The sequence below is a fragment of the Cygnus olor genome, chromosome 18 (genome assembly GCF_009769625.2).
Source record: "Cygnus olor isolate bCygOlo1 chromosome 18, bCygOlo1.pri.v2, whole genome shotgun sequence".
Taxonomy (NCBI): Eukaryota; Metazoa; Chordata; class Aves; order Anseriformes; family Anatidae; genus Cygnus; species Cygnus olor.
This window is the reverse complement of record NC_049186.1, coordinates 10,705,136-10,720,528: the sequence shown is the minus strand read 5'-3', so window position 1 is coordinate 10,720,528 and position 15,393 is coordinate 10,705,136. Positions and strand designations below refer to the sequence as shown.

Genomic DNA, 15,393 nt, shown 5'->3' with positions numbered 1-15,393 from the left:
AAAGGCTCACACAAATACAGAGATAAAGATGGAAATGTTCTGGCTAAAGGCAGAAGTTCATCCTTCCTGGGAGCTAACAGCTACTGCACCATTCAAGAACCTCAAAAGACTTCAAAAATAGAGCTAAAGCAGTATTATTTCCCTGGGTAATCTCTCTGCCCCAGGGTAAGATTCATCCCTGTTCATAAAGATCCCATGCTATTTAACTATAGAAATGCACCCTTTCCTGTTTTCAGCCTATTATATATCAATTAAATTAAGCTCTGATAACGATTTGGGTGGCAGCAGTATTTTGGAGATTATTAGTCTCAAGCACCACCAGCAATCAGATTATTTTTTTTTTGAAAGCCAAGGAATTTCTCAGGCAGCAAACTCAAAGCACCCTGGTTTAGTTTGTACTTTATTTTTCACTACGGTCAAGGTTTGCAGGCTGGGGCCAGCAGCAGCCATGTCCCTGCTCCCACAGGCTCCAACCCAGGTTTAAATACAGGCAGAGCCATGAGGCACCTTGTGTGCCACGCAATGCAATAATTAATGAGTTAATTTGCATATCAAATACAAGTTATGCACAGCAAGACATTCTGCCTTGCCTCCTCAAGGAAATGACGTGCTTCATGTGTAGGAGGGAGCAGGGCTTTCCTGGGGCTCCTCACCCCAACTGCCTGGTGGTGAGGATCAATCACAGCAAGGCCAAGCCCAGGTGAACGAGACCTCATACCTGCTTTTGGCCTCAGTTCCCAATCTACCCTGAAATCTGCAGCATCTGGGAGGTGCAAACAGGTGGGAATCCAACCAGGACAGGACACCTGTTTCGTAGCCCATGATTCCCTTTTGCACAGCTTCCCAACCCAGGTGATTCAGCAGCTATTGCACATTTTAATGTATGTCATTTGTAGGAGTCTCAATGTGGATGCTTTTTAAAAAAAATCTGTTGCCATAGTGTATAGGTTGAAATCCAAGTCAGAAAGGAAGGAAGAGGCAAGAGCAGTAATTTTTAAAAAGAATAATATAAAATGTAAATATTGCTGAAATAGGTGTTTCTGGCCCCTTCCTGTCCTGACCACACAAACCTATAAAAGGCATCAGCTTACATATAACAACTTGCACGTGCACCCTCTATAATGCTCTAAGTGGTGGTACCGGATTAAAGACTACTTCGAAGAAGACTTCAGAAGGAGGAGGAGAAGAAGAACAGTATGTGCAAGACCCATCTTTCCTTTTTATGTTCTTGAACTTTCCATAATTTTCACAGCTTGCATTTGTCCGTCCTGTCCCTAGACACTGGCAAACCAGCGGAAACATTGCAGCATTCCCAGGAGAGGACAAAGCGAAGGCGGTGCGTTAGGGTAAGGTGAAATAGAGGGAACGATGTTCCCAGCCTCAGGTAGCCGTGAAGGTTACAAAATGCTGTAAACTCTTTACAAAACGAGCTCTACCCAACGCACAGGATAAATGGAAGGATTTAGCCGTGGATTTCAGCTCCATCTGGAGAACTGCCAAGAGCACAGAGCAAAATGCTGCGGGTCTTTGTGCGGCGTGGCAGCCCGTGTTAATGTGTCTGCTCATGCTGGATGCGATATGAATAGGTCGTGCAATGCCACTGGTGTTCCCCTGGCAGCGTGTGCGCCTGGTACGGCATTCCTTCCCTTTCCCCTAATAGAAAAACTACAGAACTGCTGTCAGCGGTGGCATCCTGCCGTCGCTCCCCACCTCTCGGTGGCCGTCGTTCCTGTGTGGGTGCTCAACTGAACAAAAAAGCACCACAAAGGAGTTCACCGAAACCTGCTCCTGCTCCCTCACCCTCAGCCTGGGGATTTAAATCTCAGGCTCCTCAAAGTGACCCCACAACCATTCGGTTGGTTTTGCTCATCCTCTAATTTCAGCGGAATGCCACTGCCGTGACGCTGGGGGGGTGATCGGAGCCTGGCTGTGCAGCTGCGGATGTTTGGAGGATTACAGAGTGCTGAAGGGCTCCTGCTAGGTTTTGGCTTCCCCGCAAGGATGCGTGGCTTCTGTGTTTGCAGCATTAACAGTCTTTTTCTGATTTCCACCCTGACATCTGAGCTGCAAACAGGTCTAAAGATCAGCAATTGGCTGAATTTAGACAGAAGTTTGCAGGTGCAGAACCTCCGTATCTGGAAGCCAGTGGGAGCTGCGCTGTCCGAGGATGGGGGAAACAGCCAAATCTTGCACACAAAGGAGCAGATGGAGAGAGAAGCAAAAAACAGTCTGAAAAAAATGCTGATTTGTAAAATTTTCTCCCTTTTACTATCTTATACAGATTTACAATCACAGATCGCGGGTCAGCACTGCAAGAGGGTGAGGAAGGATCGCACTGGTGTAGCTAAAGAAACGAAAACTCTTAATGTGAATGCACTTCATGCAAAGGGCCTGGACTTACACGTTGCATACTGAGCACGACTCCCTGAGCAGTGCAGGAAGCCTTGGAGACCCTGTACAGGTGCTGAGACCCTGCAGCACTGACAGCCCCTTCCCAAAGAGCTGGTGCATGCGTTAAACCAGGACAAAGGAGCTAATCCAGACCAGGTGTGTGTTGAATCCTAGCGAGCACATCTTGTCCAAAGCCTTCCTGGAACAGCAAACTCCACCTGCCTGGAGTCCAAACCCATGCAACAGGCTCTCCTGAAATCATGAATTTTCCTTAAACATTTTTGAAAGAATGGACATTTCTTTAAACATTTTTGCCCACCTTTTATAGATAGGAAACCTGCAGCCTTCAGCATGAGCTTGGCACGTCAAAGGAATCAGCAAGCACTACTTGTTTGACAAGAAGGTTGGGGAAAGAAGGAGCAATTGGTTCATGCATCTTCCTCTAATGCACCTTTCTGTGCTGCATCTAGCTGGTATGAGAGGGGAGAGAGTTCAGCTCTTACCCTGCTAGCTACCAAAACACGCAGTCTGTGTTTTGCTGCTATATTTATGCTGACTCCACCTGACCACCCGAGCAGCCAGCAATAGGAGAGGGTGCTAATGGTGTAGGCAGCAGGAAAGGCAGACCCAGCAGTGCCCCGAGCAGCGAGGGCTCAGACCAGCCAGCGGCTCCTGTGGGGGTGGATTTCTGCAGGGACAGTGAGCAGATCCAGGCTGTGACGGCCAGGCGCTGTCCCTACATCCAGCCCTGCAATTATCATTATAAGCTTTTCAAGAGACCATTAGTTTTTGAAATGGGAATTTGAATTTCTAAATGGAGTCCTTCTTGATAAGGTCAGGGCTCCATCAGCTTTAATTTCAGAGCTGTATGTGAAGGGCTTTACAGACTGATGAAAAGTCGGACAGTTCAGCAGAAGGGTCAAAACCACGCTGCGATGTTGCACTGCCGTCCTCAGCCTTCGTAGTGCATTTTATTCCAGTTAGATCAGCGTTTTCTAGCTGAGTCACAGTCGCGCAGCTTCAATGTCTGCCCCGGAGGCCACACACAGCAGTGGGAAAGGAGCTGCCCAGCCTGACAAATATGGGCACCGAGTCCCCGTTCGGATACTCCCAGCCCCTTTCCAGCTACGTTTCCCCATCCCATTACACAAGAATCCAGCCCCAAAGGCTTAGGGCTCCAGATAAAGAAGGCATGTGTTAAGATTACAGCAAATGTGTTTGGACTTCAGGTCAGATGAAGAGCATTGTTGCCAAACGGGGATGATCCAGGGAGATATGAAACATGGGGATTCATTGGGATTTGAGGATGTTTCCTGCCTGATTTTTTAATCCCTTCCCAAATCTTTCAGCGTGCTTGCTTATGCTCTGCGTTTTCATTTCCCCTCACTCCCTGCCTTGTGGTTTACATAGACTTTGAGCTTGCTTTCTATTTCAGACAACTTGTAGCTAATGATCTGGAGCTCTGCAGCTTCAGGTATGACCTTAAGAAAGTCAATCGGTCTCTCTGGGATAGATTTTCCTTTGGTGCAAGTTGCCTTACACCGCAGACTCCAATGAGAATCATGTTTGTGTTCCCATCTGGCAAATAATGATAGTATCACCTTTCCTCCTGCCTTTTGTCGAGGGAGGGAACGATCTGTCTCTTCCTAAAGTGCTTCAGACAACGGCTGTGCTCAGAGACAGGCATAAACACAGCTCTGTAATAACGTCCTGACCCCTCTCCCCACTTCATTCACATACATGCTGCATACGCCAGTTCATTCTCAATTTTTTTTTATTTATTTAGAAATAATAAAATAAGACATAATATATAAAAATCTGTACAATCCACAATTTGTGCAGTACATTAGGAAGACTTTGATACAAAAAGGCTGCAAACAGGAAAATAGTAATGGACAACTGTCAGATGCCTAGATTGTTCACCTTACAATAGCTGCAGGCCAAAAGTCATTACAAAATCAGTTTCTCGTTGGCTGTGGGATGGCAACTACGCAGCACCCTTCTACTTTACAATGGTCAGGAGCAGCCATAATTTAAAGACATTACAGTACTTCTCAGTTTTACCTTGTAATCCATTATGAAAAAAGAAGACCTAAGGAGAACAAATCAAACATCTGGACCCTTTGTCTTTCCCAAGAAGAGCGAGTGCTAAACTAACAACACAGAAGTTTGTCGTGTCTGGGAGAGGGTATCGTTAAACACAGCCAATAATTAAGGAGTTCTACCCTTGCTACCTAAGAACAGACAGCTCGCACAGAAGAGACAGAGGAAAGAAGAGATCCCAACCTGCCTCGGAAATGTTCTTTGTCACTGTACGCAGTATGTTTCAGACAATAAGTGTCTCATTCAAGTATTTTCAGGGAAGGGCAGAAATAACATATTCCGCCCAGACCCTAGGCAAAATACAGTATAAACGTTCTGTGTGAGCCAGGTGAGCCGACTTTATCCTTGATAAAGAGGCCAACCCAAAGCCTGCAGGAGCCTGTGGGTAGAGCTCAGTCAGTTTAAAGGGCTCCTAATTAAACATCAGTGTGGCCCAGGATCATCAGGAACAGATCAAACGCTGTCAGTCACTCCGTACTCCTTAAAAATAACATTTGAAAAATGACCAACTCAATTTGCTGCTGGACAAGTGTGCTAAACTGCCTGTCCTATACTGGGCTTACCAAGGCATGTTCGGAAATACAGAAATGATGGACGAGGGGAAGGGTACCGTGGCGTGTACATTGCAGGTCTCTTTCTAGCAGCTTCCCAGAGCCAGAGGCTGAGTGCAATTCTGCAATGTCAGAGTCCATCGGCAAAGACAAAGGGTTATTAAAAAAAAAAAAAAAAAAAAAGAAAAGAAAAGAAAAGAAAGGAATGCGGCAGAGAGTGTAATGGATTACCTCGATGCGCACCCTCGACAAGACTAGCACTCGGAAAGCTCATAAGTTTTAAAAATGCTAGTAACTAGAACATGTTTTCAAATTAAAAGTCCATGCGTAAAAATAAATAAAGAGAAGTTCATAGCATTAGGAATCCTATAAGGCTTACAAGTATTTGCTAAAAATCATGCTAACCGGTAGCATCTAGGTACTAGCTAGCCGAGACTGCCGAGCAGAATTTATACTTTTTGTGGCCTTTTCTGTTTTTCTTCTCCTTGTCCTCCTTTACAGACTTCTATTTACATTTGGCTTTAAATATGAAAATACTTGATAAACTTTATAAAATGTACATTTTAAAAATATTTCTGAAAAACTGACTTGAAAAACAAAACAAAACAAAAACAACAACAACAACAAAAAAAAACAAAACCCCAAACCTCTGCACCAGAAATATTAAGGGGAGGGGATCTTTCTTTTTTTTTTTTTTTTTTTAATTTTCTCTGAATTCCTTTTACTTTAAAGAAACAAGCTGAAGTCCTGCATTCCCCTTTCCCCTGTCTCTTATCCCTCCCTCGAACATCTCAAGTATCATCACCTAGTGGGAGCTCTGTGCACCTGGGGCACACCAACCCGGAGAAGGGGTCCCCTTTCTCCCAGCCGGCATCCCATTTCCATCCCTTCCTCTTTGCATTTTCATGCGCTCTCCGTTTCACTGAATACTCTTTGGTTTAGGTATTTTCCTTGTACAAGTATATCACAATAGCAGCACTAGCAGCACTCAGTTGTCTTCACTACTGTTGACCCAGAAACTGCAATCGAGTCGCTTTGCGCGTTCAGCTTTCCTTTCATTTACTTCCCCCCACCCCAGTAATAGCCTTGTACTTGCACTTAATCATCTGCCCTCTCTAGTAGCCAAATCTACATTTACAATGTCAAATTTCCACAGTTTCGAACCCACCCACTGCAGATACCATCTTATCAGACACCATTTCATTGCAGGCATTTCTTTCAGGCAGGGCTGGAAGGGGCCAGCGGCCTTCACAGATATCTGTTTGCAGAAGACATTAGACCTAGAACAAGCTGTTTTTTAATGGCATACAGTGATCCAATACTGTAAGAGTGGACTAGGGTTGCTGTCCCCACCGCCTCCCCTCTCCACCTGCTCCTCGGGGGAGCCACCAGCGAGCAGGCATGACGTGCAGTTTGGTTGCATCCTTGATCTTAGAGGCACAGAGAATTTAAAGCCTTCTGGGCGAAGGAGCCAGGGCCAGAGCGTCGCAGGAGGTCACAAAACCTGCTCAGAGCTCGGCCACGTCTCTCATCCACCGATCGCTGATGTTGCTGTTTGCGGGGACAAGGAGGCAGGAGATGGAGCTTGCCTTACAGCCTCATCCTCCCAAATAAACCCTCTCCAAATGAGCTGGAAAATACACTTTTTCTGACACCCGTGCCCTGCTGAAGAGAAGCATTTTTGCAAAACGCTACCATCCCTGTGCCCTTCCCAAGAGCTGTGTTACAAAAGCCTTTTTTCCTTTCCATTACCCTCTCCCAAACCTCTTCCTGGGGATTTATACATGGCTCGGCTCATCTGTGCCCAAACGCCCACGCCAGCAGCGCTTTGCCCTGGCACAGCTCAGCAGCTTCCTTGTCCCTGGCAGAGTCTGCCTGGTAATTTGGGGGTCCCACGCCTGCAGCACGGCGGATGGCTCAGTTTTCAGGGCGCTGAAGTCTAGCGCCGGTTTGGGAATGTGTGCACTAACACTCGACCTTCTGCTGCAGCCCGGCTCGGCGAGCGACCTGGAAGGACAGATGTTTGCTCGTTTGCCTTCCCCCAGCTGTGCTTCTCCTTACCAGCAAGGAAGGGAATTTATTTCCCCATAGAAGGGAAGATGGGGGCAGGGAAGATCCCTACCTCACTTTAGATCCGCGTCTTAAGCTTTTAGAATAAGGTGCAAAATAAAGGTCTCAAAAAGAAAAACAAAAATCAAAAGAAAAAAATAGCATCTGAGGTTTGAATTTTTTGTTTGTTTAAAGCAGCCTGTTTCTTTTTTTTTTCCTTTTTTTTTTTTTCTTAAATAAACTCCACTGTGCAAAACTGTGCATTTTCTTTGGTATCCACTTAGGTAGTTTTAACTTAGTACTTTTTCTATGTATATATATATTTCATTTTTCCTTTAGACAGAGAATTAAATTCTCCCCCCAAAAATCTTAATTTTGCTGGAGGCTACTGATTGGCCTGATATTACATAATGCCCCTCATGTAATTGGAAAGAGAGAAATTGATTCTAGCTATCAAACTACTGGCCTCAAAAGGAGTTTAGACTTTCTGGCAACGTTGGCCTCTCTGTAGCGATCACAAGCTTTTCAACCCCAAAAGTTCAACACTGACTTTTTTTTTTTAAATTACACAAGAGAAAATAAAAACTACACTGCAACAAAAATAACCATTTGTGTTCATGTAGTTAGCAGCAGCTTTTTTAAAAAATAATTATAATAATAATAATAAGGCAGATTCTTGCCTTTGTTATGCCATTAAAAACATTCTTGTTCCCTAGAGAGAAGCATTCTGGAAAAAGTTGAAAAAAAATAATAATAACCCAACCAAAGCTTGCCTGCAAGTTCAAGTTTTGTAAAAAAATATATACATAATTTATTCTACAACATATGTGCCTTCTGTTCATACTTAGACATGTTTAGTGCTTTGTGTTTAGAGTTCATTTTCTGTTGTCCCTCCTACGAGGACAGCCCTAAAACCAGCCGGGGTTTCTCAGGTCTGCTTGCCTTCACACCACTCTTCAACAGTACCGTTGTCTGAAGACTGTTCTGGGCCAACTTCTCAGGTCAACGTGCCTTTGACCGATAGATTTTTTATTTTTCCTTTCAACCAAAAGAGAGAGGAAGAGTTTGTCAGTCATATTTCCGACTCCCGCCGTAGCGGCCGTGGCTCTAGAGGCACCCCTGCTTGGTTGTGGTGGTCCATGTCGGGGTGGGTGTCTGTGCTCATGCTCTCAGGCACCCCAGTGTCAATCTCCTCCTCCTCTTTGCTGGTGAGGGCCACTTCGTTCTCGTAGCAAAAGGAGTTTGCGTTCGAGAGAATGTATTTCTTTTCTGCTAAGTCTCTGGCACTGCAGATGGGTGTGTTGGGCACTTCGTATGTTTTGTGGAACCTCGAGTAATCCACTTTGTAGTAGTTTTTCTCTTCAAAGAGTACGGGCTCATAGCGGTGGCCCCAGAGGATTTCGTTTGCCAGATATGAGCTACGGCACTGGGTCGTCATGGCAGTAGCTTCCACCATGCCCTCTAAAATTACTACAATTTCAAAGTCAGCATTGTCCATGTCTTGTTTGCTCAAGTCATACAAAGGACTGTCTTCATCTATTTCATGTACTATTGTAATTGGGGAGACCAGGAATATGCGGTCTATCCCACTGTCAAACCCTACGTTGATGTCTATTTGATCCAAAGGGATGTACTCCCCTTCCGATGTGATCCTGGATTTGAGGAGCTGCGCTCGCACATGTGCCTCCACCAAGTGGCTTTTCCTCAGGTTCCCGACGCGCCACATCAGGCACAGTTTCCCGTCTCTCATGGCCACCACGGCATTGTGGCTGAAGACTAGAGTTTCGTTTCTCTTTTTTGGCTTAGCCATCTTTGCCATGACAGCACCAATGATGAAGGCGTCAATGATGCAGCCTACTATAGACTGGAAAACCACCATGAAAACTGCAATGGGGCACTCATCTGTGACGCACCTGAAGCCATAGCCGATCGTGGTCTGGGTCTCAATGGAAAACAGAAAGGCTGCAGTGAAGCTGCTCACTTGAGAGACACAAGGTTTGTTATTTTCTTGATTCTCCAGATCCCCATGCAACAGCGCGATCAACCAAAACACACAGCCAAAAAAAAGCCAGGAGAGGATGAAAGTCAGGCAGAAGATAACTAGCATCCACCTCCAGCGGATGTCCACGCAGGTGGTGAAGATGTCTGCCAGGTATCGCTGTCCCTTCTCGCCCACATTAATAAACTGGACGTTGCAGTGGCCGTCTTTTTTGACAAAGCGGCTCCTGCATTGCTGTCTGGTGTGTACCTTACTTTTTCCATTCCCAAAGCCGTTGGCAACGGCCATGGTTGCCAGCTTCATGCCGTCCTCCTCCGAAGACACGATGCTGTAGCGGTTGGTTCGCACGCTGCCCATCACTACTGCTGTGGACTGAGGTGCTTCTGCTTTAGAAAACAGTCTAAGTTTCTGCAAAACCCTTTGGAGAAACAGTTTTGAAAGTTCTAGAGGAACACACACACACAGAAAAACTGGGGAGAGGCCGGAGTCCCCAAAAGCCCTTGGATCAACCAAGGACAGTCTTCTGGCATGCAGAGTTAGCTTAACAAGTAACCGTCATAGAGAGGGCATGGTCTGCAAGAGAAAGAGAAATGTCGTATTAGATCTTGGAGGAAAAGGACAACGAATCAAGCCTGCAAGAATCAAGTAAAACGACTCCTCTGGATCTGCAGGAAGTTTCCTTATTCTTAACGACAGCATTTTCTGGAATGCACAGTTCTCCGAGTGCAGTTATATATTGACAGAGGTGACATCGTTACTACAGAGAAGCCACTGCTCTTCTCGGTGAAAACCCTGTGATCATGTCGCACAAGTCTCTAAGCAATATTCACTTTAAAGTTGGGCATGCAAAGAATCTATCTGCTGCTTACAACCGTGCTTTCTGTTTATTTTGAAACAAAGAATTAGTTTTAGCCTCCATCTGTTCAAATAAAAATACTGAAGCAGCTTTTAATGATGTACAAGGTCTGTCTCCTGGACTGTTTTACCTACGGCAAACAAGGGAGTGTGCTAAAGGGAGGACAACATGTGCTGAGAAAAATAATAGAGTTGGCAAATGCAAGCAGAAGTATCAGTGATTTCCATTAAATTAGCATGGAACGGTTTGTGGAAGGGACCATTAAAGCTCATCCAGTGCCACCCCCTGCCATGGGCAGGGACCCCCACACCAGCCCAGGCTGCCCAAAGCTCCCTCCAGCCTGGCCCTGGGCACCTCCACAGATGGGGCACCCACAGCTTCTGCCTGGGCCTCACCACCCTCAGTGTGAAAAACAACTTCCTGATATCCAGTCTAAATCTACACACTTGTAGTTTAAAACCATCGCCCCTTGTCCTGCCACTACAGACCCTCTCTTTCTTATAAGCCCCCTTTATGCATTGAATTTACATTGCATAGAATTTACGGGGTTTTCTTCTTTTTTAACTCGCACTTAATAAAAAGGCATTGTGCCTCTCTGCAAATAGAAGAAATAAAGGCTGCATTAGTACCTGTAACGCCATCAACTCGTTGGGTTCTGGATGGCTTTTACATTTATATTAGGCTTAAGCCATACAAAGCAAACTAAACCTGGTAACAGCCAACATCTGCCCCTGTGAATGCAACCAGCAGAAGGCTACGGTGGAGTAGGACTGGCTGAGAGCCTTCGTAACACCTTTGGTGGCAAGTACCAGCACCTTCCCCTCAAGAGCAGGAGGCAACCACTTCCAGCTCCAAAGGGTAGCTGTTCTGAGTGTCCTCTGGGTCTTAGATGCCAGCGATTAAGACTCAGCAGAGAGGCTACAAAACCTTCTTCCGGAGGGTAGAAGCTACCAGACTTGTTTCAGGGAGGTCTGGCTTAGACCCAGGCTTAGCTTTTAACAAGTGCGTCATCCATTAAGTCATGTACTGTACATCAGGAAATGTAATTGAAATGCTGCAGAGGAGAAGAGATGCATTATTGCAACTGCTCCATCCATACATGTACCCCACGGAGGAAATAAAACCAAAACCAAGCGACGAGGAGCGTCTGCTATCCATTGTCATGGGAGAGGAGACTTAAGTACTGTTTATGTTAGTGGGGGATTAAATCACGATACTCTCCAAAAGGGTCTACCTCCTTTCCCAACAGCGGCGCCCAAAGCCCGGCCGAGGTGTTCCAACAACTTGAGGGATTTCAAACAGTTTCTGGGCCCTCCCACATCCTTCCACTACATCACGAGGGCTTTAGGTCAGCAAACACTTGTTGGGAAAAAGGAGCAGGTGACAAACAGAGAACAACAGCATGCTTGCAGTTGCGTGCAGGATGTTTTTCCCTGGAGGACGTCTTCATGGTTTTCTTTTACCTTCTCTTTTTTCTCACTTCTGTTTGTTGTGCAAGAATGGGTCCTACTGCCTACTTGCCGACATTAGCCATCTGTGACTTCAGCAGTGAACAAGACATTTTGGCAACTTTTGATGGGTTCATTAGTGTCCCGTTTGAGAGAAACGTAGATTTATGGGATGGTTTAACTGCCCTTATACTTATCTGACTATCTGGCCTATACTATGTTGGGAGTCACTTTTTCCCTTGCACCTTTTTAATCATGGGTTTTCTCAAAAACCATAAAGGAATTCTTTTAATGTTCACTTAAAAAAAATGAATAAGTAAAAGCTTAAAAATACTTTTAGAAACCTGAGTAGAGGGGGAAAGTGAAATTGTTTATGCATTCCACACACAAAACTCCCTGAAAAAGCATTGCATTGGTTCACAGATTGATCACTTTTCTAAACCACATCCTATAATCATAGTCGTGTTCAACTTCCACATTCAGAGTCTGCTTTGTTGCAAGCTGATGGAAATACACAACCTAGGGAACAGATTATTTTGAAGTCTTATTTTTCCCCCCCCCCTCTGCATCATCTCTTGGATTTTAGAGGAAAACTTGCGGTGGAGGGAAAGATAAGCTGCAAAGTTTCAAGTGCCAGAATATGCAGCTCCCCCCACAAAAGGCTTGACCCCAGGACATTTGTTTGAATTCCACAAATCACTGAAATCCTAACTGCAACTTCCTGCGGTGAGCTGACTGCATTTAGAAGTTTGGGACCCGAATGAGGTATCGCACACCGCCATATCCCCACTCGGACCGGCTGAGCGCATTCTACCTCCTGTACATCTGCACAGCATTTCTGTGTCCATCAGAAAAACCGTAGCTTTACAGCTGTATGCTGTCGGTGCTCTGCCCCAGGGAACAAACCTGCACCTCCTGGGCTCCGAGGATCCTAAAACTCCGAGGTGTGCCCGGGGGCACGCTTTGCTAAGTTTACAGCCTGCTCCTTGAAGTTTATACAACAAAGCTCTGGCATGCTCTGCCGCTGCTTGCGGGGTGGCTGTCTTCTTTCTCCTGCGCAAATTGCCTCTCTTCCTCGTGAGTGCTCGGCGTGAGGGGGATACAGGGAAGGGAACGCGGCCAGCACCGTGCTCAGGCCCCACCACGTCCGTGTTCACCCTGACCTGCACAGCAGGTTTCACCCAAAAGAAATCCCACAAACAATCAAGCGAGCACGAAAATTTAATGGTACTTCTTATTTTGCTAATCCACCTGCTGCTGAAAGGCAAAACGAGCCTGCTCCCCCCACACACCCCAGCAGCAATGTGCTGAAGGCTGGAGGTGCTCAGCTAGCGCGGGACCAGCCCCACAAACCTCACCAGACAAAAGAAGCCAACCCAGAACCCGCAAACCAATCCAACCCTGCGTGTAATTGGGCTCAACACACTGCAACCAGGCTCACACACATGGAGCTGTAAAGTCAATCATCGCTAGGTGTGTTATTATTATTATTAATTGACGCTACCACTCCTGCTGGAAGAGAACAGGAGAGCAGAGCGACGCAGCTTGTAATTACCAGCACTGGCACCGACGCAGCGTTACCAGGATGGGATCGGATGGGATGGGACGGGAGAGCCACAGACTTACTCTGCTTCAAGGGGATGCTTGGAAGAGCAGAGGGAAGCAGGGCTGCGTTGCTTCTGCAGCATTTCTGAGCCAACATCGGTGCGAATCCCACAGCCAGAAACCCAAACCCCCACTTTCCCCTTAGCAAGCATCCCCCTCAAGATCTCCCCAGAGGAGAGACATTTACATCGAATGTCTAAGCACCACGACCAACACGTCAAAGGGAATTTGTGCAGAAGGCTTAATATCCAGCAAAAACTGTGAAGTGCAAAAAGAGCGGGGGAGAGAAAGGAGCACTAATGAGCGCTCGGAGCAGTTATTCCCAGGCTGACGCCACGCAGCCCCGCAGTGTGAGCCGGGCACATGTTGCTAAGAGAGCACCGGCGCTACCTTAGCGAAGCGCCTTCCCCTGCTGTCCTCAGTAAACAGAACAAAGGAGCTGCTCGCATGAGCGAAGCCCGTTCCCACAGTCCCTGCTCGCTCGCTTCTGTGCGCGGCCACCCCGAGCACCTTCCCCCCAGAGCCCTGTGGCACTTGTACGTCGCTGCCCAGCACCACTCCACTTGGCAGGGCTCATGTTACACGGGGTTTGAAGCAGTGAGGTGCCTTCAGAAGGAGGATCTGTCCTTAGCCATCAGGCAGTGGGGGAAAAAAAATGAAATAAAATAAAATAAAATGAACAGATGATGCAAGGAAACGGGTATGAAGAAACAGGAGAAAGGAAAGCACAAGTGGCGCTTGCATCTGCTATCCCGCAAAGGAGCCGGGTTCAGGATATTTCTAGCTGATGACAAAATAGCTACAAGTGAAATAGTCATCACCAGGGGGTGTACTTGATGCACCGGCTGTGAGGATGGAAAAGCAAACAAGTGTAAAGGTAAGGCTGAAGCACGGAACAAGTGCCACTGCCTGCGGGCCGGACGGGGCTGCGTGGCCCCAGCACCGGACACCAGAGCCAGCGCGCACCTGCGGCAGCCCCAGCCCGGGAAGATGACAAAGCAGTCGCTCAAGCCCGTAAATAAATCTGCCATTTCTTATCAGTATTTTTTCCTCTAGCTGTCATGAACTATGTTGAAACAATGCAGCCTCTTCACTGGCTCCCCAGCTGCAATGCTTTTTTTTTTTTTTTTCCTTTCTTCCTATTTCTGGCAGGATGATTGAAAATAAAGCAAATCCCCCGTTTCCATAAGGGCAATGAATGAAGTTACGGGTCGGTTTCACACCCCTCTGAAACATTTCGGACACTCCTTTCAAAACCACGCATCTGATCACTAAGGCTTGATACTTTTGACCTTTCTCTCGTACAGGAAACGACAGGCGAGAAGAATGGGAAGGGATGGAGCGGTGGTGCTCCTTCAAGACGGAGTTGTCATGCAAACTTCCAGCCCTTCCCCCGAATAAAATATCTCGGGGGGAGCAGCTGGTGCATGGAAAGTTATGAACATAAACAGATGCTGCAAGCAGATGCTCGAGTGTTCCCAGCATACCTATCTAATTATTTTAGGCACTGAGAATAGCTCGGGTCTGGTACATGACAAACGCAGGAGTTCCCCCTCCAAGGGGTTATGCCGATCCGTGCAACAAACTCCCCAGCAAGGAAAGCTTCGGCTCGGGAATTTCGGGGCACCCTGCATGCCCCGGGCCAGCTCCCGGAGCCTCGCCCCTGCTCCCGGAAAGCAGGCTGGCACCTCGGGGGGGGCCCGTCTGCAAGAGATGCAATAAGAAGGCTCTCCTTACCTGCCGGTGGCCTTAACAGAGGTGCTTAGAGAGTTAAAAGGGCGTAAGATCCAGCAGCTGGGGGGACGCAGCAAGCCAATCCCAAGGTGCCCGCCGGCCGCCGCCGCACCGCTTTGCAACTGAGCCACTCAATGAGCCGCTGCCCCTTTTTGCGGGCTGCCATGGGATGTTTAATAGCGGCCCGGCCGTCCCCGCCCTCGGCGCTATCCCGGACCAATGGGAGGCGGGAGGCCGGGCCGTGCCGAGCCGAGCCGAGCCGCGCGGGGCTGCGGGGAGAGCGGCGGAGCGGCCCCGGCCGGGGGGAGCCGCGGGGCTGGGAGCGGGGCTGGGAGCGGGGCTGGGAGCGGGGCTGCCCCGCCGGGGGGCGCCGCGGGGCGGCTCGGAGGGGAGGAGGAGGTGGGAGCGCAAAAGCTCCGGAGCGTCCGTCCCCGGAGCGCCCATCCCCGGAGCGTCCATCCCCGGAGCGTCCATCCCCGGAGCGTCCAGCCCCGGGTCGCCCAGCCCCGGAGCGCCCAGCCCCGGAGCTCCCAAGCCCCGGGGCACCCAAACCCCGGAACGCCCCGGAGCGCCCATCCCCGGAGCAGCCATCCCCGGAGCGCCCATCCCCAGAGCGCCCAAGCCCCGGAGCACCCCGAAGCACCCATCCCCGGAGCA

General features: G+C 48.0%; 1 protein-coding gene across 1 annotated transcript; it reads right to left on the bottom strand.

Moving 5' to 3' along the window:
* Window positions 1-7,260: 7,260 nt before the first annotated feature.
* On the bottom strand, window positions 7,261-14,884 carry KCNJ2 (potassium inwardly rectifying channel subfamily J member 2). Its single transcript, XM_040530409.1, has 2 exons — window positions 14,740-14,884; window positions 7,261-9,666 (listed from the first exon to the last, which is right to left on the bottom strand). Exon 2 carries the CDS (start codon window positions 9,448-9,450, stop codon window positions 8,167-8,169), a length of 1,284 nt encoding a protein of 427 aa, XP_040386343.1. The 5' UTR covers window positions 9,451-9,666; window positions 14,740-14,884; the 3' UTR covers window positions 7,261-8,166.
* Between the last annotated feature and the right edge of the window lie 509 nt (window positions 14,885-15,393).

Coding starts and splice junctions, on each gene's coding strand:
- KCNJ2 (XM_040530409.1), bottom strand. CDS start 9,450: ATGGGCAGCGTGCGAACCAACCGCTACAGCATCGTGTCTTCGGAGGAG.